This window comes from Delphinapterus leucas, chromosome 18 (assembly GCF_059928025.1).
Source record: "Delphinapterus leucas isolate spDelLeu-1000000601 "Yukka" chromosome 18, BTC_Dleu_Yukka2, whole genome shotgun sequence".
Lineage (NCBI taxonomy): Eukaryota > Metazoa > Chordata > Mammalia > Artiodactyla > Monodontidae > Delphinapterus > Delphinapterus leucas.
This window is the reverse complement of record NC_143146.1, coordinates 72576006-72601705: the sequence shown is the minus strand read 5'-3', so window position 1 is coordinate 72601705 and position 25700 is coordinate 72576006. Positions and strand designations below refer to the sequence as shown.

Genomic DNA, 25700 nt, shown 5'->3' with positions numbered 1-25700 from the left:
AGGTGTTCACGGCAGCATTATTCATAACAGCCCCAAAGCGGTTAAACCACCCGAATGCCCATCAACTGACGAACGGATAAACAAAGCGCAGTCTACCCACACAAGGGAATATTATTCAGCCATAAAAAGGAATGGAGTACTCATTCATGCTACAGCGTGGATGAACCTTGAAATCATTACGCTAATGTCACAAAAGTCCATGTACTGTGTTAGTTCAGGTATATGAAATGTCCAGAATAGAGACAGAAAGTAGATGAGTGGCTGCCTGGGCGGGTGGGTGGGTGGGTGATGAAAATGTTGTAAAATTGTGGGAATGGGTTGCCTAACTGTGGATCTAATAAAAACCACTGAATTTATACTTCAAATGGATGAACTTTATGGTATTAAATTATATTCAGTAAAGCTGTTTAAAAAAAAAAAAAAAAAAAAAAAAGCCGAGAGGCACCCAACCCACAAGGAACTGCCCAGTAACGGCTTTTCTGTTAAAGGTGCCCAGGCAGACTCTACAACTTCTATCCAAGCTCAGCTGCGAAAGCAGCACTTTGTCCCCCATATTTTAATTCTGCTTCAAGTCAAAACTCTGCCCTTCCCCACCCCACTCAATCAATAATTATAGCTCTGGCTGCAGCAGATAAGACGGTCTCCACTGTATCTGCACAAGCCATTTAATATACGTAACAGTCTTTCTGCTTTGAGAGTTTCACGAACGTGAAATCAGCTCCTGTTTAATAAGCCCTAACTATACGCACTGCCTCTGCTTTTGTCCCGTTACACTGAACACAGGCTCCAGTTTCAATACACAGCTTAAATTTTCACAGTGACAGGGCACAGAATAATAAAACTGAGGAAGGCTGCAGCAAGTGTTGGTTTAAATGATACTTAGTTTAAGCTTCTAGCTCACACAGGGCCCAGGGGAGGGGTATCCCTCTTGCTCTGTGTGTGCCTATGGTCCAGGACCTCAGAGAAAAGTGAATCAGAAGAAAAGATCATCAGGCAGCGAAAAAATTAACAAAATTAACAAAGTCTCTTAGCACCAGCACAGTATTTTCTAAGACCGTCACGGTGCACTAACAGGACGAATAAATCACCGGTGAGGCAGGGGAAAGACAGGCCCAGCTTGGGAAGCTGCAAGGAAAAATGCACAGGAGGCGATTTCTGGGGGGGCACTTCCCGTACCGAATGTTCAGAATGCTCCCAAGGCTCAGCCACAGACTTCTGTCTGCCAAGGCACACCTGACAGGTGAGTTCACACCACCCTCCTGGGCGTTCACAGGCTCCGGGTACATCTCCCTGCGGGCAGGTGTCTGCCTGCCCCTCTCCTCCCACGATGTGGCCGTTGACAGCGCGGTGGCTCTGGAGAAGCCTGAGAAGACAAATGAGCCTTGGATGTGGCCAGGAGAGCAGCCCGGGTCCGGGAACGAGAAGCCTGCCTGTGCAGCCCTGCAGTTACCAAAGGGGATCAGGCAAGCACTTGCAAGCCTGGGCCTCTGAATTTCTGTACTCCGATAGACTCAATTTGTCCTCCTGGGGCTAAACCACTGGCTGTGTCACTGCAATTCTACACACGAAGGCAGGCAGAGAAACGTTAACTACAAAGAGTGGATGGTGCCTCCCAAAGGCTCCCGCTCAGGGGGCCCTGCTCCCCGGGAGGGGCACCGCACACCTGCCATCGATCAACCGGGACTCAAGTCAAAAATGGCTCTGTTCTCGTTTTCTCCACCAAACTTACACAAAATTTCTTCTCGAGGAGCTTCTTGAGAACATTTTCATCTGTGTGAAGTGGTCCCAACGCGCTGCACATGAAGTAGGAAACAGGAAGGCCGGCGCTGGGAAGGAATTACTAGATGACCTACAACATTCCGAACCAGGCTCCCAGCACACCACCCTCAAGAGTCTCTGCTGGATCTGCGTGCCTCATACTGTTGTCATACTGTTCCTTAAAGGAATCCACCTTTTCATAATTAAAATGTTTTCAGAAAACCTGTATTCGTCTCATAAATGGAGCACCACCAAAAGATATGAAATCAGAGACGAAACTCAGCTCCGTCATCCCACGGGAGCGCCGTCTGCTTCCTGCGGGGACCCCGAAGGGTAGGGCCTGACAGGTAGTGAGCGCCCGGCGTGTCAGCATCTAACAGACGTTAGAATTTAACGCACTATTACGATAAAAATGTTCGCGTTCTCCCTGAAATCACCTCGCACGCAGAGCACACCCAGCACGCTCTGGCCCACGAGCTGGCGAACTGCGGCACTTGGGCCCATTTTTGTGTTGACCCTGAGTTCAGAGTAGTTTCTGTTAAGTTGGTTGAAAACAAAAAAATAAAAAAGAGGAAGAGGAAGATGAAGATCATTATTCGACAGAGACCACGTGCAGCCCAAAAAGCCAAAAATATTTGCTACCCAGCCCTCTTCAGCTCGTTCTCATTACACCTCTACTTTGCCAATGAGGCGACCCAAGACCAATTCCGCTGAATGACTCAGGTCCACCGCACACAGGTCTTCAGGCTTTTGATAAAGGAATTCCACCCAAGAGGCCATCAGTTAAACGCTTTCAAAACAGGCCTCCGTCCAACCACTTCAACGTCATTATAAGGAGTGAGTCTCGTCTACAGCAAACCAGATGGGGGCGGGAGCAGGGCCGGGACACAATTCCTCCACCTGTTCTTGCCCGCCTCCTCAGCCCCCACCACTCCACCCCTCCCACCAGGCACTGAGGCTCACCTGTGTGCATCCTGATCACTCCGGCACCCGCAGGTGAGGGAGGAGACCCCCGGGATGGAAGACCCCTCCGCACCGCCAGCTGCAGCCCCCTGGTTACCCGAGACAGGCCGCTAACACGCCGGACCACCCCTGCCCTGTCCCCGCCTCTGTAAGCAGGTACTAAACTCACTTCACACGACCCGGTCTGAGAGTGCCCTGCTGCCCGCAGGGGCCCTGATGGCTGCGGCCCTGCAGGCAGTGAGCTCTGGATGTCTGCAGCTGCTAACGTCCCGTCAAGAACGCGGGCAGCCAGGCCACCCCACCGACAAGGCCTCTATTATAGAGCCGCACAGCTGGACGGGCCTTGAAGCCTCTGGTGGCCCCTCCCCCCCCAAAGGGCGCAGCTCCGGGGCCAGCCTAGACCCCCCTCACTCTCAAAACTGCCCAGAGTCTAGTGATTCGTTGTAACAACACACTGCATTATAAGAAGGCATTTTTTAAAAATCTTCAATTTAATGAAATCTGAGCAGCTGGTATGTCACACACATGTCCCAGTCACATTACACAAAGTAGGTTAATAGAAAGAAGAGGTCAGGACGGGGGGCAGGTTTCCTGACATAACGCGGAAGCTCTCTCACAGCCTCATTCTCGCACTGCCTGGCCTGGCCCACGGAGTGAAAACACGTGGTAGCTCCTGCCTGAGCGTGAACCCCTGGGCAGGTGTGGTCACAATGTCCTTATGGCACAGAATGAAGTGGCCACCGTGCCCGGCGGTGCCTCTTCTGAAGGTCCTCTGCCCTGACCTCAGCATGAAGAGACCACAGGGATCCCGGCACCCGGGGGAGGGGGGGAGCTGGAAGCTCGGCCCAAGTTACTGATCTGTTGAACCAAGCACATGCGAGATGGACACACCTTTCCTACATCCCATTTTATCAGAAGTCCCAGTGCCCCCGAGCTGGGTGCGCTCGGGCACGCATCACTACCCGGTTTTCTGATGGAAAGACTGCTCCGTTTCGGCCTCACCACCTGAAAACCGGGTAGTGAGTCTTGCCTCCCCTACGCCTCCCCACCCGACCCCTGCCTGCTCCCGGCTGTGGAGGTCAAAGAGCAGAGAGGGAAGAGCGAGGTCAACGTCTCAGACGCAACCGGGTTCAGAATATGGCGGGCAAGTGACTTACCTTCCCCGGGCTCCCTCTCCCTCTGCATAGTTGCCTCCCGGTCAGGGGCAGGGCCCAGCGGATTAACACGTGCGGGGCCCTGAGGAGCAGCTGGCACACAGGAAGCACTGGTTAGTACTAGTTTCTTAATCTGTAAGAGATCTTACTAACAACCAGCAGGTAAAGTGCTCTGAAGACTAAGCAGGTACTTTAAACGACAACTGTGTTTAATTATATGAAGGCATCCTGTAATTGACCGTGCACCAAGCAAGCATACAGTCTAAAAAGTACTGGGTTGGCCAAAAAGTTTGTCATCTTATGCGAAAACCCGGACGAACTTTTTGGCCAAACCAATAAAAATAAGCTTACTGTTTGACTTATTTCCATCCGTACCAGTTCAGATGGTTGAAGGTTTGAGGGCTACTGCCTCAAAATACTTAAATTGACTTAAAACTGTTAAAAATATTAAGTATATGAAATGTACAAAGAAATAGACATACACATTACAACTAATATTGAGTTTTTGACCACTGATTTTTATTTCTGAATCTGTAAACATCCCGGTTTCTGTAGTGCTGACAGCCGCCGTCGTCCGCCGTCGTCCGCGGTGCGTGGGTCGGGGGCTGGCGGTGACCGTGGCCGTCCTGGTGTCCGCTGTCATTTAGGAGCCAGGGTGGGGGGGCTGCTCTGGGAGCCTCCTTCACAAGCGAGCAGGTCAGACGGTGCGGGCTGCGGGCTGACACCACTCCACCCAGGGGCCTCTTCACCTGTTTGGCTCTCGGGCCAAATCCGGCCACGTTAGGAAATGAAATGCTCTGTTTTACCTGCCCTGCCGCGGGGGCGGCTGCTTCCACTGCGAACCCCCTGGCGGAAAGCGATGCCCAGTCGAGAGGCCACTTTCCTCCTGCCAGGAGGTCTGGACGCGCACAAAGCCCAGTTATTTGTTTTGCCAAACTGTATATACATTGAATGGAAATGTTTGTTTTCTGTGTCCCACTCTACGTCTCAAGAGACAAATGATTAAAGAAGAAATTCAAGGGCATCTTTTTTCCGCTCATCGCCTCCAACCTGGTTATATTAAGAGCCCCACTTCCTGCCTTTTAACTTACGTTTCTGCCGGCCTATCATCCACTCTTCTTTGTTGACCTTTACGTGTACAATGTTGCTTCAAAACCCTTCTTCAAAGGAAAGGTCAGAGTGAAATGTCACCGGGAACGATGCCAGATGGCCAGCAGCCAGGGGCACCCGCTCCCAGAGCTGAGCTTACCTGTGGGGTGTGTGACCCAGGGACCAAAGGCAGGAGGGACAGCCCGCGGCTGGACCCCCTGACCTACTGCCGGCCACGCCCACAGCGGAGAAGCCCAGTTCACCAGCCCAGACCCCCAGGACCCCCAGGACCCCCCATCCAAGAGCTGCTTACGGTGCGTCCACCGCACGCACACGCTCTGTTGGAACTGTAGGTGACAGAGAAAGCTCCGTGCTCCCTGCCCTGGAGGTTGGTCATTTAACAGGAGAAAGGACATTAAAAAAAAACACACAGAGTGAATATGTAAGAGGATTTCCAAAAGGTGGAGGGTTGGGAAGCTGAAAGAAACCTCTAAGGTTACTGCACAGGACAAAAGATGGCTGTGACAGATGGGGAAGAAAGGACCGACAGGATGCAATAAGTGACAACAGTAGAGGCAAGAGATGGGAACGAGTCAAAGGTAACTCTAAGCTCTCAAGCCTGGGAGACTGGAAGACTGAGGACTCGTAAAGAGGCAACGTCAAGAACACACATTCGGGTGGCAAAATCCAAGTCCAGGTTTGGAAGCACTGAGTTCGAGGTGAGGGTGAGACCAAAGGAGATGCTGCGACCTGCCATTCTGACTCCACCACTCACTCTCTCAGCTCTGGTTTACAAAATACAAGTGATCCCAGGCTCACAAAAGCAGCGCGTTAGCAGCACGGAAGACCAGCGCCGGCTCACGCTAGAGAACTAAACTAACCAACATACCAACTAGAGACAAGCAACACATACGCACAACTGGCAAAGGCCAACTGAGTACGTTAACAATTCAAATCTGCAAAACCTGATCTAGAAAAACTGCACTCGGAAGGAATAAATGGCACAAAAGAAACAGTGGCTAAAGCTAAAATCACCAGAATCTGCTGTGGACAAATGGCTGAAAATGCTGGCAATGTAAATGCAATGTAATTTACCCTGATGAGAATAATTTCAGAAAAAAGCAAAATTTGAATGGTTTGTCTGTGCTCTAAAAACTTAATGACTTAAACTGAAGTTCACTCAGGGAAACTTTTTCATCCAAAATTCATCTGTGATGATATTTCTGATAAAGTATTTATATTCACAAACAGAGTCAAAACATCCTCAGAACAGAACCGTGTGTCAAAATGCCCTGTGTTCAGCAGCACAGACACCCGGCACACAGCGGGGCACGCGAGCAGCTGCAGCAAAGGCTCCAGGTGGGGCTTGTGCAGGGGTCAGTGCCAACAGGGGGCTCGGGCGGGAAGCTGGCTGCTAAGAGCCCTGTGGGGAACAGGCCCACGCTTTGAGCCCAAGGAGGAAGCATCGCTCTAGGGAAGGGGAAAGAGCAACCTTAAAAAGAGTCCAAAGCAGGACTTGCCTGGTGGTCCAGCAGTTAAGACTCCGCGCTTCCAATGCAGGGGGCACGGGTTCGATCCCTGGTCAGGGAACTAAGATCCCACAAGCCGTGTGGTGCAACCAAAAAGTCCAAAGCAGCTGGACTTTCCTGAAGTGGAGAAAGGGGTGTGACTCCATGTTTCTCCCTGAGGCCCACACCCTCACCTCTCGATGTGAGCCAGGAGCCAAAACAAGGCCAGATGAAATACAGGATGCCCACTTGAATCAGAATTTCACATGAACAACGAATAATGGCTTAGTGTATCATAATTATGTCCCAAATATTGCCAATAAATATCTTTTCAGTATAAAAAAAGTTGTACTAAAAAAGTATCCATTGCTTACCTACAATTCAAATTTAACTGCATGTCCAAATTTAACTAGTCACCCGTCCAGCATTTTTAGTTGCTCAACCTGGGAACCCTCGCCTGGTGTCCACGGCCCAGGCCTGAGCACCTCACCTCCACCCACACCCTCCGTGCCCCTGACCACCAGCCCTGAGTTCCACAGACGGCCTCTCTGCAAAGGCCTTTCTGCAGACCAAGCAGCAAGTAAAGACCCCCCCCCACATCCGTATCTAACGAGCCTCCCCCCCAACACACACATACTGTGCATGGAGGAAGCTGCCACCACAGACTCAGAAAAGGAGAGAGTCTGCGGGAAAAAGGGAATGGCCAAGCGTGTGAAACATTTCAGAGACAACAGGGGGTGCGGGCTGATGACAGACCACTAGAGGGTCTAATGAGAAAAGACTGTCTAAAAGTGAGCAGTTTCAGTAGGAGCTTAGTTTCCAGAGGGATGAAAACAGGTGCTAGCTAAGAGTCTGGCATCCTCTCTAGTCAGCTGAATCGTAAAGAAATGGCTTCTCAGCCAACGGCTTGCATCTTCACGGTGCCTGCAGAGATGCCACAGAACGTGCCCTGTAAGGACCAGCCAGCACTTGGGTAACTCAGGCAAGTGCCTGTGGGCAGCCAATCAATGCTGCTGCGTGAATGAATGAATCTACACTTTCTCAAAGCACTTGTTCTGAAATTTGAAATCATACATAATCACTGAAAATCGAAGTCTAGGGTCAATCTTCCATTCCCTGGCACGCACCACGGTAGCTAACGTTCTTTGCTCTTTCACTAGTCATGGCTGAGGATTATTTGTAGGGCGAGTCATGAGCATCTGTGCTGGGCCCAAACCAAACAAATGAACCAAAAACACCTGCTATTCCACCGGATGACGCACACGTTAAGATTCACAGGCACAAAGCCGAGAAGCAAGGCCACCACTTCCCAAACTAAAGTCACTCTAGTTCCGAACCCGTTATTTTCTACGCCCCTTTGTGTAACTGTCGTGGCTGGTATTTAGTTACGGGAGTGCTTAATCAAACAAACATCCAAGAACACCACAATTTTCTTATTTATACATAAAAGTATTATTCAACCCCACGCCAATTTCCCTTGCTCTGTGCTGGAAGAAATCCCAAGGACGCCTTATCAAAGCAAAAAACTTCAAAAAAAAGAGGACGACATATATTTTTAAAAAGAGAGTACTGCATATTGCTTCTAACTTAGGATAAATCCCCAGCATACTTTGAGTTTTTATAAAGGAACTTTTATTTGCTTTGCTACTATGAAGTTTCCATTCTGCTAAAAGGCCCCTAATTTAGAATTTACAAACAAATCGAGCCTGGACAAAGTGAACGCTGTGTTGAGCTTTGGGATACAATATCACCCGGCATCAAGCAAACGTGCTCTACGTCTCTGCTGCTAAACGTTTAGGTATTTTATGATGGAGTAAAAAACCTAAGCTAAAAGCGGGTTTAATGCTCAAATTAAACCAAAGGTTTTTCATACCAATGCCTGAAACGTTTAAATTCAAATGGAGTCTGTGTTCTTAGTACTTGTTTTTTTCAAACCTGGCCCAAGGGAATGTATCTCTGTCCTCATGCGGGGGACACTGGTGCCAGCTCCGGTTGTCTGCCGCTGCCTTGCAGCTTCTAAGGAAGGACCTATCCACCCACAGCTCACCATTCAGTGCTGGAGATACACTTTTTATTATTAATTTTCAGCAAACGTCATTAATGCTCAGGGTTGCCTAGCGCTCCTGTGAACAAGAGCAAACACTCACAGGACCGGCAGAGTCAAGGAAGACCATGCTTTCTGCAGGTGGAAAGAACCACACGACTGTCTCAGCTGAGACCCACCAATGTTCTAACAGCAGGGAGACAGTTACTCCACTGACACAGTCCTAACACTGGGGGTTGGTCACTGCACCATATCTTTGGTTTCTTGGGACCCCAATTCGCCCTAAAGGCTGACACCAACAATACCAATCTCAAATCAGACCTACAGTACTTCGTGGGGCTGGGGAATGTCAGACTTGGAAGGAAGGTGCTCCGGGTCACCTGCTCCTCCTGTGCCGATGGCCTTACCTGAGGCCATCCGCTGAGGACCCCTGTCAGATGAGGGCACTGTGGTCTTTCCAGACGACAAACGTGCCGTGTCTACCGACGGTAAAAGTCAATGGAAGAACGAAAAGTACAGACAAGGGGAAGGAACACCCGCTGGCCAAGCGCTGAGTGCAGCCCCGGGCTGAGGGTCCCGGTCGGCCACGCTCCCTCGGTTCCCAGACGGCCCAGCGGGCAGCGCCCACCTGAAGGATGCAGGCCCTGGGCTGGAACCCAGGTCTGTCTGGCACCTGGTGCTCCCACTTCCCATCCAGGCGGCCCAGGTGAGAGGAGCCCTTGCCGTGGCTGGTCGTCTCCACTGCTGATTTTCATTATCGATTACCTACATTTAAATGCCAATATGAAACTTTACAAACTCTCAACAGAGAAACACAAGGCCAATTCTAGAATCCAACTACAATTCCCTACATAATGTGGTCTGCTGTCACTGGGGTCTGACGTGGCTAAGGTACGGTGACCTTGACAGTCAGACGGGGCTGAAGGCGCCCTCGCCGGGCGCCTCTCCTCTGTGCCACCTTCTCTGTGGCTGACTTTGCTCCTGGCGGCGTCCTGTTGGCCCTGACACCGTGCTCCCACCCAAATGGGTCAGGGTCTGCAGAAGCAGGGCACCGCTCAACCGGCCCCCGCGAGCCAAACGCGCCCCACCGGGTGGGAGAGGCTGAGGGGGGACACGGGATGGCCAAGGAAGTGAGGATGGGGCACTGGCTGGAGGGGAGCGGACGGGAGGGAGAGCGCCCTGCAGAGGGCAGAGCAATACTCCAGAATTCGGTTCCAAGAGGGGGCTCCTAATTCAGACGAGAAGGCTGTGCCCATCCTGGGCTCTGTCTCACTTCACAAGGACCACAGACTATAAACAAGACAACGCAGATGGGCGTCTTAGGCACCAAGCTCGCCCTGCTCCTCTGAAATGCCACGCAGGCCAGACTCAGAGAGCCAAGAACAGAAGAAATTATATCTCGGTCAAACCTGGTCTACTCTGGCCGAGAGTCCTGTCTTTGGAGAAGCTCACAAAGCAAACTTTGTACGTAGGCATATCCCATGATAGCATCTCCAAAGATTCGTGATAAACCCCAGCTCCACGTGCCAGCCAGCCGGGGATAATGCCATCCTTCTTGCGTCCACTTCCCTTTTCCGCCTCTGCTCCTCTGGTTCTGTCATTGACCAGCTGCGTAGCACTATGTGCTTTTTCTTTATGCTGAGGGAGTTGAAAGTCCTGACCAGGGCCAAGCTGACCACCAGGGCTGGTGGGGAAATCGGCGGCTCGCCACGCCGTGGTCTACAGGAGTTTCAAACTCGGGTCGCATCTCTTTCTGCCGGTGCTGCCAGACTGGGGGCGGGGGGGGGGGTCCCAAACCTTCCACGTGGCCCTTGTACGAGCTGAGCTCTCCTCCATCCCCAAACAAAAGCCAAGGCTTCACTGGGATTTGCAGACTAGAAACTTCCCCTCTCCTGTAATACAACCCTTATCGGATTTCTGTCCAGAGAGCAGATATGTAAGACACCTGAATCGTGGCTGTACAGCCGAAGTCTCTCTTGCAGATCTGACCGTTTGCCATCCTCTATCTGCCGTTGACCCTTACATGAACTCGGTGGCACAGCTGAGTGCGCACTGCCCCATACAAGGGCAGGTTATCTTTATACACACATCTGCATATCTAAATAGGAAAGCTCTGTCATCTCTGATCCTGTCCACTAAGGCAAACCCAAAGGACCTTGGGCAGAATGCCCTTCCTTAAGGGGCTCCTTGAAATCGAGGCCCAGGAAAGGCACCTGGTGTCTCAGGGTCTGTCTCCAGGCTGGTCCACCCCAGATGCAGCGAAGGGCGCTTGGATGCAGAGAGAAACCCAAGTCTGGGACATCCGCTCTGGTCTGCTATTTCTTCCTGGAAGACAGGGCACCATGATAACCCACCCATGCTAGAAAAGCAGTGACCCTTCAGTATCGCCCGCATCGGCTCCCTGTCTCAGCCTGTCGAAAGCAGCGAACCTTAAAGAGCCACGTTTGCCCTTTTCTGTGCCCGCGGGGCCTGGTGGCAGGCAGGGAGCCTCCGTTCTCTCTCACATCTTTGAGGCCACCTTTGTCTTTATTCCACTGCCAAGAAGTATGTCTCTTGGAGGAGGCGGGGAAGAAGCAGAAACAAGGACCCTGAGAAGGATTTTCCAAAAGAAGTGTTTCCAGTGAAAGACAGCTCTTGCTAGAATCCCAGGCCCAGAGCTTCAGCTGGGCTCTGCTGCTGACGTGGCTCCATCCATATCCAAGCTGGGTGGGTTAACAAGGGCAAGCTTGCTTGCTTTTTCCTTTGATGGCGCCTGTATATATTTTGGTGTGTATGGCCGCCTAATCCTTTTGAAAGATAACCTCTCTCAAGCTTCCTCTCTGGTGAGATAGTTTGGAAATGAAACTTCTCATGGCCTATCCCAACATTCCAAAACCCACAGGAGACGCCCCCCACACACATCAGCACCCGGCTGCCCCTGCTAGGAAGTCCTTGCCCAGGACTACGGGTAAGCGGCCGGTAGTGTTGCATCAGACCGTGAAATCCTTGGTCTAAGGCTGCTGCTCGCTCTTTCCAGAGATGCGCTGAGGAAACACACTGCTCTGACCAGCCTGGGCTCTTCTGGGGGACTCCTAGGAGGGGGTGCGAATCTGATGGACCACGTGGAGGCCCGCGACCAGGTGCTTTTTTTTTTAATAACAGCCACTCTTCTCCTTCTGGTTGCAACAGGTCACGCCACTCGACATTTCTGGGCTCATACAGGCCAAGTGACACTTCTCAGTCAAAATCTCTGTCAGTGTCCTAACGCCGGAGCTTCTGGTCTCTACTACCTCGGATCTCTACTGTTCCTACTCAACATCCATTCTTATAGTCTGGACACCCAACTGCTGCACGGAGCTCTCTGGAGGCTCCATAGTTACAGAATGTCCCCACTTCCTGCTTAGGGCTGGAAGCCCCAAAGCGAGTATCCTAGTGCCACCTCTTCGGACTCCAGAAGCAGAAAGCGTGGCCCTGAGGGCTCGGACCCGCCCAGGGTCACTCGGTCCAAGGCTCGGCTGGCAGCAAGGAGGTCTCTGGACTTCCAGGCCAGTCTAACGGGGGGGTGGGGGTGGGGGGCGGGAGCGGAGAGGCCTGCCTGGGGCACTTGCTGGGGAGGGGATGGTGAATCCACAGGGGGACCTCAGGGCTGGGCAGCAGGGGATGAAGGACTCCAGCTCTAGCCCCCGTCCATCCATCCCGGCTCCCCTGACGCCACCATGCCTGACTCCCGGCTCATTCAAGAGCTGGGAGGGACCGCATCCCTCTTCCGAAAGTCACCCCTTGTCGCCTCAAGACGACCCACAAGCAGGCGGGGAGCACGGCTCCTGGGCTGGACGGCACTACCTTCCCCTTTACAGACATTCCCCACACCTTCACACACACACACACACACACACACGTCTCAACTTCCCCACTGGCGGCTTTGCTGAGCTATCAAGACTATCCCCTTCGGCTGACAGCCTTCCCCTCTGCCAAGGTGACGAGCGTGGAAAAGCTGAGGGATTCCTCACGGCCCGACCACAAGGGCGTGGAAAAGCTGAGGGATTCCTCACGGCCCGACCACAAGGTCTCACCCATGCAACACACCGCTCATCCTGCCACCTGGTGAGACAGATAACGTGCAAGTCTGTAGAGACTGAAAAGTGTACGAAAGGTGATTATAAGACACTCTGCACGAGACGCCATGAATTAAATCTGATTTTCCCCAAGAAACAATGCCGTGGTGGGATTTCATAAAGCAATACATGCAGGAGGCAAAATGCAGACGCTACCAAAGGCCACAGAGTCAAGGACAGGGTCAGGCCCCGCCCCGACCCCTCAGACCCCACCATCACCAACGCCGTGCACAGCCCTCCAAGAACAACCGGTCTTGGCTCACGGTTTTTACAGAAGTGATCACAAATCCCAGATTTTAAAGAAAAACATAAATGATGTTTCCATATACTACTTAACAGAGAGCCTTCCCATGAGCATATGAACGAATGAGCCAGACAACACGGCAAAAATAAAAATCAAGTACGACTGAGCGTAGTAATAGTCCGTTCCCATCACTTCTTCCCTCATTATTTCCCCTGTGACAAGGAACATTTAGATCAATTCAAAGGTCAGGGGCCGAGGCCACACCTCTGGGGCCTCTGGGCTGCGGGAGGAGGATGGACCCACACCTGAGCACCCGACCGTTCCCGAAACTTCCTCAGAGGCAAACGGAAGGAAACTGCAAGGGGCTTAACACCTGCAAGTCTGCCCAAACCCACACCCTCCCTCACCAAGCGGCATCCTGGTCTAGGGTCTTGGAAGCAGGGAACCCCGGCACCCCAGGCCCCATCCCTCCACACGGCTCCCCTTTAGTTAAAGGTCCTGATACCCCCTCTTCCATTAAGAACTTCCTGACCAAGAGAGAACAAGTAGCAACCTCTCCTTAGCCCCTTCCACCACCCCGCAGTCTCTGAAGCCTCTGCAGCTAATCCACACCTACTGCATTACAGCAGTCACCACCTCTGAGGTGGGCTCTTCACTGGGCAGAAACCTCCAGAGGCTGAAGCTTAACCCTTTACACACCAACCCTAACTAGAGCTCACGGTTACTGAACACCAGGCAACGTTCTCAACTCATTTTACGTATCTAATCATTAGCACAGCCTACGGCGCAGGGAGTGTAGCTCTCCCCACCTTCCAAATGGGGAGACTGGGAGCTGCAGGTGTTCCCACACACGGACTCCTGAGACTGGAGCTGCCGAGTTCTGGTGCCTCCTTCTAGGTATGCTATTCCTATCACCTCTGCCCCTGCCGGGAGCTCTGCCCCTGCAGCCTGAGTTTCCACTCCCTATCTGCAGTTGGTGGCAAACAGATAACCAGGCTGGTCAGAGATGAATGTGCCCCACGCCCCTCCCACCCCAAGGGCCCGGGGACAGCAAGTGCTTGGGTTCCTGAAAAGACATCTTTTGAGCATCTACTCAACACCAGGCACTGGTGGGTCCAGGAGCCTGGCCTCAAGGGGCATGTAGTCCAACAGCAGCTGAGGTCTCCTTGACGAGATCCAGTTGCCAGTAGTTTGACAGATGCCGGCTACTCCCAGAGAACCCAGGAGCTGGTTAGAAACTCTGCCCCAGACCTTCGGAATCGGATCTGCAGGTCGGCGAAATGCCCAGAGGGGATCTGTGCGCAGGCACCTGTGAGCCTGTGAGATGGGTTTCTGAGGTCTGACTTTAGGATGTGAAAGGCACTAGGACATCGTGCAAATTGAACTTACATACTTATGCAAAATGTATTCCTCTTCTCCATCCTGCCCCTGCTGCCACATCTGTCCAATCCTACCTATGCGCGTTTTCGATGTGGATGGAGGGGTAGCAGTCATAACGAAGAGGCAGTATGCACAGTGCCATGGAAGCGTCTCCTGGTTTGTGCGCTACCTTCCCAGCCATGGTTAGTCTTGCCCCTCGGTTTACAGTTTTGTATTTATTAGTGCACACTTTGCATCTGTAGGTCCAGGTACTAAGGCGAGGTCTAGACGAGCAGGGCTGTGGCCCTCAGGCCACACGCACAATGAAGTCCGCCCGGAAGTCCTGCTGGCTGGGGGCAGTGTAGCGCGGGGGGAGGGGCTGGGAGAACTGAGCCGGCCCTCGTGAGCTGGGGACAGCGCTGCTGGCTCCCATGCAGCGTCGGACTGGAGGGAGGGCTCTTCTGCCTCTATCCCTGCTGCCAGGGCCACACACCTTGCTGGAAAGAGACACCCTGTGAGGGCTCGGGTCAGAGCCAGCAGCCCCCGAAGAGGCTGCGAATCTCCCAGTAACCGGGGGGCTCTCCAGGGCGACTCAGCAAGAGCTGCCTTGCGGATGCTCAAGGCAAGACAGTTCACAGGCAGCCAGGAGCTGCAGGGAAGCCTGAGGAATTCAAGGTGGCAGAGCCCTTGCCGTGACTCATCAGACCACAGACCTGAGAGCCTTTCAGTAACTAGGCCTGAGTCCTAGCACAAGTTACAGCTGGTATTCTCCAAATTCTGACTGCATCAAATTCTGAGGCTAGCAAGACATTCTTCCCAGTTCAATGTGCATTACTCAAAGAATTAGTGAATATTGTTGCCTAATGTCTCCCAAGGTTGCCCTCTAGGGAGAAAGAAAGGTCTTCCAACAGAAGATTTCCTTTAAAAACCAAACTTGCTGCTAAAAATGTGAGGTTGTAGACTAATGGGGGACATGTTATACAATTACAATTGCAGATAATCCCCTATTTCACATAATATTAACATATATAACAGCATAAAATCAAGTTCATGAGGATTCTTCTCAAATACTAACAACAGTGGTAATATTTGTAATTTATAAATGAATTTTTAAAAGACTACAAATTAAGCACTCTGAACTCTTACAATAAACTTACTGAGAAGCACAGCAAATAAAAGAAGTTACAAGAAACAAGGCCAGATATTTGTACAGTTTCAATAAACTACGTGATTTATCTTGTTCTAGTTCTGTTGTCACTGTGCTTTTGTTCCACAGAATCAATTCCTTTGATTTACAATTGTTCTAGGAATTATATACAAAGACTTATTAGTTAAAGAATATTAACTTTCTAAGCAAAAAAAAAAAAAAATTCAAACGCTTCTCAAAACAGAGAACAAGATGCATTCAACCTTTTCAGGAAGAACTATTTAATGGTACAATTGCTATTGCTAATATTATAATCTCAATGCCCTGTTCAATTTTAATCCATCAGACCTCAGAGTCTAAAAATTAATATTTCTGAAAGAGTGACTTTTCTCCCTCTTCTTCCTACAAATCCTCAACTCTGAAAGAGAAGGCTCACCTTTCAGGTGGACTCTTCCTCAAATCACACTGAAAAAAGTAAACACACAAAAAAAGGTCAAAGTGCTGAAATTAACAAATGTTTGGGCCATCCCTGAAAAAAAACACACAGCCTGACCAGGCCACCCTCAAAACACCAGCGTGTGAGGTCAGCTTAGGACAGAGCTACCCGGGTTTGCATCAGCAGCAAACCACACTGGGAATTCACACAGGTCTTGCCTTGTGTCCCTATTTGCCTTCTAGGGAATCATCATAGATAATACTGTCCACTTCGGTCAGAAGCCCTTAAATCACCACAAAAAGAAAAAACCTCTACCCTCTGACTGTCTTTGTCTAAATCGGTGTGGACAGAGAATTCCTCCCAGGCCCTAGTCCAGTGAGTGTAAAACCCAGGACACCACAGAGGAGGGGAGGGTGGGCATGGAGGCCAGCACGCCCACGCCCAGCAGTGTCTGCAAACTGCAAGTCGCCACCAGGATTTTTCGCGATGCAATAGAAAAGAGTAAAAATTACCAGAGTGCAGCGCAAGTACGAGAATGAGTACTGTTTGGTGGGAAGCTTCATTTTAATCTGTATATAAATACGTACTTCCCTGTGTGTGCACCTGAGCAGTGTTTCAGTTTATTTCCTCTTGTAGACTGCAGCCAAAGAAGCTGACAGCCGCCACCCTCGGGAGAGCCGGGGTGTGGGCCCCAGCAGCCCTACCCCAGCCCGAAGGAAGCCTCCCCAAGGGGCTTCCAGAACCCTGTGCAGATCGGGCTCTGAAACCTAAGTGCCTGTGTCCTTCTGAAGGAGGAACGAAACGAGCTCACCAGCGGGAAGCACGGGCGGCTGTGACACGCAATCACTGAGACCAGGGCCATCCTCAAAGCCAACCTGAGATGCTGTGTTACTAAAGAACCTTCTGAATCAGAAACAGGGCGATGTGCGGCCTACTAGTATATCTTGGTAGTACTGATACTAGAAAATGAGAAACTTTCCCTGGGCAAATCAGGCAAAATTCTCAACAACAGGACAGGTCAAACCGGTGAAATGGTACATTAGCCACAGAGCACCTGAGAAGTTGTCTCCTTACCCCATCTGTGAAGGAGCCTAGCAGCCAACCCAGGAAAAACTTATCCCAATACCCTAATTTCAACAAGACCCGATTACTCCAAAAGTAGAAACGTCTCAGTCACTCATTCATAGGGTGATGTGTATCAAAGTACAAAATGTGGTACATGTTTGTAGCCAAAACCCTCCAAAATAAACCCCAAATCGAGATGCCAGGACAGAATTACAATAGAAATTCAAAATAATTTATTGTTCTTTCCACTTGCCAAAATGTTACTACTTAGCTCAAAGACACCCCGCCTTTAAACTATACTGCTGTTTCACTAATTATAAAAATAATTCATACAACGAATATTTGCTGAGCACTAGTTCAGGTGCTACACACCTAGCAGTGAACAAAACAGAGCCTGATTTTCAGTGTTTTCTTTCTGTACAAGTACATGTATCTCATTAAGAGAACACTGATTATGGAAAATTGCGTCCAGATTTTTTTCACTTTTAACAGTAAAGTTTTTCCCTTAAGATCAAATGTTCCTTGAAAACATCACTTTTATTGGCTACGTGGTATTCCATCGTGGATGGTGTCATAATTTACCAAAGGACATTTCTAAATGCTGACCACAGGATAAAAACACAAACGAGAGAGACACAGTTAAACACAGCATGTTAGATCCAGATTTAGGACCTTAAGGGGGAAAAAAAGGGAAGATACAACCTTACCGATCACGGACCCCAGGCAGTGGACATGTACACGGTCACGGCTTCCCCGTGTGCCACGTTAAGGCCTAACTTGTGAATCTCCCTTTTTTATAAGCCCCACTCCCTCTTTGATCCAAGAGAACATTGTCTGCACAGAACAATACGTTTTCATTTCAATTTCCCTTCTTTTCAGGAAAGGAAATGTTTGCACTTCAAAGGGTTTCTTTGAAGAGCAGCCTCCGGTGCTGGCCCGTCCAGGTTAGGAGTTCCGTGGCCCCAGCGGGGTGTGCAGAGTCTGGGCGGCTGCCCACCGCAGTCCCTCTCCAGGCCACCTCCTCCAAGGAGAGGGTCTGGTGCGGGAGAAGAGAAAACAAACATGGAAAAATACTTGGGGCTTTTGATCATGGCTTTCAGAGGCCCTGTTCACACACAGTGTAGGTTTCACAGCTCAGGGAAACTGAGGTACGAACCATGGGGAGCCGGGTTCTAAGAACGAAACCCTTCTAGAAACCAGCCCCACCCAGCGAGGGCCCCTTCCAGGGCCGGGGAAGGAGTGGAGTCTCGGGGGTACTGCTGGTGATGACAAAGGGGACGGCTTTGATAAACGAAACACAGAAAGGAGCAAGAGCCACACCTCACCCAACAGTCTGGAACCTTCCCCCAGGAACTTCTGGGCTAGCACAGAACACAATTCACCATTTAGAATCTCTCCGTGGCGGCCGGGAGGCTCAACAACCCTATGAAATAACCGCAAGTTACAGGCCAGGCGGCCAGGACAATTCCTCTCCATCAGGGCCCCTGCCCATCCCTACCCTCTGCTTAGTCTGGGAAGCCAGGGCTACACAGGAGACAAGAGAGGGCCTGCCACGTTTCTTTTCAAGGCTTGAACAAGTTCTGGGGATTTAATAATCATCTCCACCCTTCCCCACCCCGAGGGGGTTATGTTTGCCTGCTCAGGTGGGCAAACGGCCAGGTGGTGGGCAGGAGCTTGAAAGGCATCCGCTCCAGACAGGGCGCCTGCTGCTCCGGCAGCCCGAGGCCTTGCTCCGGGCCCCCGCCCTGTGTGTTCAGGGTGCAGGTCTGCGGGACCACGTCACCCTGAGCTGAAGTCTTCCGACCAAGCACCTTCCTGCAAGCCCTCTACCCTGGCCGGGCGCTCAGCCTCTCTGCCGGAATTGTGGACGCTGTTTATTTTCTCTTTATTTTACTTTTCTGTAGTTTCCAAATTTTTCACAATACATATTCTAACTTTTAGGAACATTTTTTTTCTTAAAGAGGCTTATAAGGTAGAAAATTAGACCACAGTTCCATTGAAAGAGCCTATCCTGAAAACAAAAAAAAACGCAAGAAAACGAAAAACAAAAAACCAACTACCTACATGCATATGTAAAGGCCATTATTTGGACAACTGGAAGTTGAATATGGACTGTGGACTTGATGATGTCACAAATGTTAAATTTCCTGATTCTGATGTCGTACTGCGGTCACGTAAGAGAATGAATGTCCTTATTCTTAGGAAACACACTGAAGCATGCCGGGGTAAATAAAAGGACATGATGTCTTCCACTTAACTCTCAAATGGTTCAGGAAAAAATGCATCCCTGTGTGTAGATAGATTAACTGATTGACAGATAAACAGAATGAAGGAATGAAATGTAAACAACCAGTGAATCTGAGAAAATTGAGGCACTCCTTGTAACCCCTGCAACTTCTCTTTAAGTTTGAAATGCTATCCACAAAAAGTTGAAAGAGCAAAGGAAGAAAGGAGAAAGGCAGGAAGGGACGGGCACGAGTTTCCCCACTCCACCTGCCAGCACCCACGGCCTCCCCATGGGGCCACGGCCACGGGGGCCCTGCCAGCACACATCTCTCCAGCATAGACGATGCCTGCTGCTACCCTGGCTCGGACAGCCCCCAGCCCCGGCTTCCTGAGGGCGTCAAGGAAGCACCTTCCAAGAAAGAAGACCCCTTCCCACCTCCCGACACTACAGAAGTCAGCAAAGTGAAGATCCTGGGAGAACGGCTACCGCCACTGGCCTTGAGAAGGAGGGAGAACCGAGAAGGGAGCCACTTTCCCCTACAAACCAGACGACCCCCTGCAAAGGGCCCTCCCCCCAGCAGCGGAGGAGGGGGAGCAGAGACGACCGATGGAGATCAGTGAGGCTGGGCTCCCGTGGCCCGGGCAGGAAGCCCCTCGTCCAGCCAGCTCCGGTGATGCCAATGTCAGACTACTGACCCAGGAGGAACACAGCCCAGCCTCTGTCACACTTCGGCACAGCTGTGTCAAGGACCCCAGAGCTCCAGCTGTGCCCGGAGCCCAGGGCTCAGAGAGGAAAGATCTGCGCTCAGAGGAACCGGGGCAGCTAGAGAGAAACAGCAGGCTGCCGCCCAGTGGTGGCACAGCCAGCTCCCGCGCCTCCAGGACTTACTTGGAACCAAGAGGCACGTGGCAGCCCGGCATCTCCAGGTCCGTACGCTAATCTCAGGGCCCGGCGTGGCCCCACGCACACGCGTGCCAGACCACGGTTCCCAGAGCGAGCAGCCGGAGCCCCAGGCACAGGCTGACGCCCACAGCCCAAAGCACGCTTGGTGTTAGGGCCCTGGAGCCAGGCCCCAGGTGCAAATCCTAGCTCTGCCACTTACGACCCACCCCTGTGCCCATCGGCAACTTGTGTCACTTCTCAGGGCCTCCATCGCCCCATCGGCCAAACAGCAGGACCAACCTCAGGGGGCGGCTGTGAGGATTAAATGACAACAAAGAAAGTGCGGAGCGAGCCCCACGGTGAGCACTAAGGAGGGCTTGGAGTCTGGATCTTACTCAGCCCCAGGGCCTCTCCCTTCCTTCCTATTTGGTGTAAGAGACTTTGGTTAATGGTACTTGGTAGGCAGATAAGAAGATACAGAGGAAGAGAGCATTCCCAAGCCGACCTTAAAAGGTCACCCCCAGCATCTTCATGGGCAGGAAGACGACGGTGACAACAGTGTGATGAGACGCCGGTAAGACGTTTGCTCCCTTCCCCTCGCCGCTGCCCCCGTGATGGGGCCCCCATCCCACGCCAATGCACTGGGGCACCTACCTCAGCCCTCAAAGTAAGGGATGAAAAAAGGTGGGAAACAGACTTGGCCCCAGTTTTTAAACCCAAAGCGCTCAGGGTAATTTGGACCAAATGTCTGGGGTCAGGATGGACGAGGGCAGACACCCCCAAAACACAGAGACGCACACGCTCACACGCACGTGCACACGACACAGGCAGGCCACCCCTGAGGATGGGACCGTGAGCTCTGCTTCCCAGAGGCGTGAGGAGGGGACAAACCCAAGGCTGTGGATCTGAGACCTACGGGGACTGGCCTCCCCAACACCCCGGTGCCACGCCACCCACTGCAAGGCAGACACAACTCCAAGGAGAAGGGATGACCTTTTGACACCTTGGCAAAATGGGAGGGCAAATAAAGTTGTTACAGATTTTCTTCTCCTCCACGCCAAAATCAAAGAACTGTGCTTTGTTTCCAGTAAAACAGCTAACGTTTATACGAAGCACCTGGTATGCGCCAGAAGCTGTGTTAAGTGCGGAACCGGGATGATTGCCTCATTTAAATCCTCTCAGTCCTGTAAGGTAGGCACTAGAAGCCAATTATTATGCAGGCAATATGGAAAAGGATTCAAATGTGGCTCCGAGAAATATCTTAGAAAAGGCACTGATCCTGTAAGCGGAGCCCACTCTGGGGCGGGGGGGAGGCCCACGGCACCTCCTTCGTCCCCGCAGTGCGTGGCCCGTCAGGGAGAGCAGGGGGCCGCCCGGAGTCGGCACGGCGAGCGGGTCTCCGCGATGCGGGGCTCCCTGTGCGCCCAGCACGTGCAGAGAATCAGGACCCACTCCTCCGCACGTGGCAAAGTACTTGGCTGTTCTCACAGGCAAGAACCTTATCTGCATGGGTCTTCTGAAGAAAGCACTACGGCAGGAAGACAGAATGTTTCAGAAACAACTGCCTCCAGAGGGGAAAGGTGACTCAGGAAGAAGGGAGACAGTGTGGAAACACACGCTGTCCTACGGGACGAAGGACATTCTTTCTCCCTCCTCAGTATAAATCCGCCTCTTGGTAACCTTTGAAGGCTGAACGGAGCTTGATTTCTGGTTGCCTTTATCAGAAGAGAAGGCTGGCAATGGAAAGAACTTATTTTGTGAAAGAATCTAAATGGACTGACCTTTATTCTTTCAAAGAATATTCTGCACTTCATGTTTATTGGCTTCCTCATTATGAGGCTGAGAGGGCGGGCTTCCCCAAGCTACAGGCAGGGCAAGAGCACGTCTGCAGGGTTCCGACAGCCCAAAGGACATACTGGAGGCTGCACAGAGACGGCAGCAAACCTGCACCAAAGACGCCTCGGATGGCGCCGTTCCCGGCACTGGACCACCCGCCCCGGCTCCTAGAAGCAGCGTCTGCATTTCAGGGCGATGACCTCAGGCTGCACTGAAGCTGGCCTCTAACTCCACACAGCTCTACCCTCAGTTGACGTGGTTTGTCCACCAAATCTACCACCTGGCGGTCCCCAGTGCTAATGACAATAACCAGAGGAAAAGCCAAATGGAAGACTCGGGTGTGGCATGACGAGGGAACCTCGTGCCGGAATCTATCCCAACGTGCAGAGATGTCTCTCCTGCAGCCTGTGTCCCCTGGGTGAGCGAATCCTGACCGATGGGTGGAGCAAACAGCTTCAGCCGCTGCTCTGCCGAGGCCAAAGGCCTGAAGGAACGTCTTCGGAGCCAAATGAAGACAGCAGTCCACCAAATCCTCTTACCAACGTGCTGCCCGTCCTTCTAGCAGATTCACAGGTGGCAAATGCACTAACCCCCCCCCATGATAAACTGGGACTTGCTTTGAACAAGTGCAGGGGTAGCTGCTGTCAAAGTTGCTTTGCAGTTGGGGGTGGGGACATGATTACAGAGAAAGAGAAGCCACTGAAGTTACCACGGGGCCCATAACCTGCCACCAAAGCTGCTACTCTTCTCTTGACTGGAACAGACCTAAAACCTTGGGCAGATACAACCTTGGCCTGGGGTCCAATGCCAGGGGCCTCCGGCCCAAGAAACCCCCGGCAGGCAGGCCTCCTGAAGGCCAGGAATGAAAGAGCAGGCGCGCCCCACGGCTGCAGACCCCAAGCGGGCCATGGGACAAACCCACGGCCAAGATGCCCACTGGAGGGCGCAGGGGAGATCACGGAGGCCGCAGGCTTGCCGGGCAGAGGGGGAGGAGGCCCCAAGCCGCGGCGGCACGTGGGCACAACAAGGCAGCTCCGGCTCAGCTCCGGCTCAGCCCCGGCCCGTGAGGATGGAAGCGTCTGGAAAAAGCCGGTTGTGACTTTTACCGAGTCCTTCCCGACACGCTCTCCTCAGCCTTCCCCACCTCACTAGCACAGTGGCTCCGCTCTACATGGAACCTCAACCGGCCTTTCGCGCCTCACACGGAATCTTCCTTTAAAATCCACAGACAGAGCAAGGACACCAGCCTGCAGACGGAGCAGAACTCAATCAGCTCACATTCCTACCGTGTCCACCCCGACCAAGCTGCCACCATCTCTCTCTCTCACAGAAACGACATATGGACACACTCTCTCGTGCAGAAATAAGCTGGGCTTGGGTTTTTTTCCAGACTTAAGTTACCAGTCTCTGCTCTGGCCTCCCCCCTTCTGCGCCTGCCCGTCCCCCATCTCTTCTCCACCCAGGATCTGAAGTGGCCCTTCCACTCCCTGACAGCCACCCAGCACTCCCCGCTTCTCTGAGAGAAACAGCCTGCCGGCAACGGGAGCAGACAGGGGTGAGGGCCCCAGGCTGGAGAAGAGCACCACGGCCCACCCGTCCGCAGGTCCCACCTGGAGTGAGGACCCGGCCCCAGGTGGAAGGATGGCCATCTCAGAAGATGCCTGTGGCCCAGACACCTCCAGGGTCAGAGGAAAATGTTTCTCCCCATAACAAGGACACATTCATTCCTGTTTCAAATTCCTCTCTGGGATTAATAAACCAATACCTTCAAATATATAATTAATAATGTAAGGGATTAATTTAATAAGACATAATGCTGGGCCCTCCAACGTAATTACATATTTTTACTGGCCTGAGTAGACAAGAAACGACAGACTAGAACAGTCAGTAAACATGTGTTTAAGCCCATCAAAGAATGGAAGCCTCAACCCAATACAATTAACGTGTGTCCTAAAATGCAAGCTCCTCGAGGTCAGCAATCTCGTCTTTCAAGCCTTTCTTCCTTTAAAGCAAATAATTATATGCATAAGAGCACCCATGTGGTTCAATCCAGATTTAAACAACTGAGTACATTTCTGATCTCTATTAATTCTCGTCCTGTTTCTTTAGTCAAAACCCCTTTGGCACTCTTTAAATTTTACCTGTAATAATTAAACATGATCTTAATATGCTAAACCTTTAAAAACTATTTTAATCCATTGTTGATTTTGTCCCCTAAGTTTCTATTCTGACTGTGACTTAAACAAGACCTTTTTGTTTTAATCACAGAAGGGTGTGTGCATATAAAAATAATAATTTCCACTGAGATCAACTAAAAATATCAGGGGATATTTTTGTAGGTATCATGGTTTCCTATTATCGGAACCAAACCTAAGTGGCAAAAAACGTTAAGATGAATCCCGAGTAAATTATAATTCAAATGAAACACAATTAGGAAATTCAGCCAGAGGCCAAAACACAGTCCTGGTCACAGTTTTAAGAGCTCATTTAGGGAAATACACCTGGGATTGAGACCCTCACCCCCTCCTCTGTTTACAAATCTGGAGTAAAACCTACGCCAGGTTACTTCTACACATGAGAGCCTGAGGGCGGGTACTGGGCAGTGTTCCGTTTCTTCCGGAAGGCACTTGTCTGGCTGTCCTAATCATACAAGTCAAGCACCACTCCTCTCGGGTTCTCACAGCCACTGAAAAGGGGAAGGTAGTAGTACTACAGCGCCCTGCTGCCGTGTACACACTGGTCTTAGAATGACTGCGGGACCCGCCTGGCCCGGGAAGTTTCCTACTACGTAGAAAGGAACACACTGAGAATAGGTTGTCTCGGTGAAGCCGGAAGAACTGCCTCCTGCTCGAAACCATCTGGAAGCGTTGAGCACCGGCCTCTACGGGCCAGATTGGGTCACAAGGAAGCCCCCGGCGGGGGGGACTTCCCCGAAACAACTCCGGGGACCCGGAAGAGAGGTGGAGGCGGGCCAGGGAGTGTGCAGGGTTCCAGAGAGGAAGAGACGTGGGCGCCGCGGCCAGCTTGCGGGTGCGCGACGCCGTCCTCGGCCGGCCACCTGCCGCGGGACCACCCTCCGCCGCCCGGCGGGCTCTCCACCCGCGGCCGATAACACGTCGTGGACCTCGCGGCGGGGCGGCGTGCTCCGCTCCGCGCCATGTAAGGGAAGGTCTCGGGACGCCTGCCGGGCCCAGTGCCCGCTCCCCGTCCCCACGCCCCCGCGACCACCCGCGCGTCCCGGCGCCCGGTGCCCCGCAGGGAGCGCTGGGCCAGCACCCCGGAGGCGCCAGGTCGCCCACGCTTCCTCACGGGGTGTTGCATCATGCACCACGCCGCGCCTTCAGCGAACCAAAATGGACTCCGTGGCGGAGACAGCCTCATGGGCACCGGCCGCGTACACCCCCGTCCGCCCTGCCCGCGCCCACCCGGAGGATGCCAGGGCTCCCCGCGCGGGCTCCGCGCCCCTCCCCGCGTCGCCGGGGTCAGCCCCCCAAGGTGACCCGGACCCGGGCAGCTGCCCCGGCGCCGGCGGAGGACGGGGACTCACCGGGCCGGCGGGTGGCGGGATGCAGGCAAGACCGCGGCTGGACTGACGGACGATCGACCAAGGCTCGGCGGGACTGACGGACGGTCGGGCGGAGGCGCGGCGCGCGGGGAGCCGGAGCGGGAGACTCGGGTAACGGACGCCGGGTGGCCGCGCGCCCCGCCGGCAGCTGACCTGCCGCTCACACCTGCCGGCGCTGAGTGAATGGAGTGTTGAGGGCGGGAGGGATCGGGAGCCGGTTTCATCAGCCGCGCCCCGCTCCCTGCGCCCGCCCCCAGCGCCCCGCCGTCCGGCCCGCTCGCCAGCGTCACCGCCTGGCACCAATGGCAGCACGGCGCGGCGGCGGCTCC

General features: G+C 52.4%; 1 protein-coding gene across 1 annotated transcript; it reads right to left on the bottom strand.

Moving 5' to 3' along the window:
- Positions 1 to 412: 412 nt before the first annotated feature.
- LOC149746878 (uncharacterized) lies at positions 413 to 25661 on the bottom strand. The gene is made up of 2 exons (XM_089899695.1): positions 25354 to 25661; positions 413 to 1363 (listed from the first exon to the last, which is right to left on the bottom strand). Exons 1-2 carry the CDS (start codon positions 25593 to 25595, stop codon positions 1015 to 1017), a joined length of 591 nt encoding a protein of 196 aa, XP_089755821.1. The 5' UTR covers positions 25596 to 25661; the 3' UTR covers positions 413 to 1014.
- Positions 25662 to 25700: the final 39 nt, after the last annotated feature.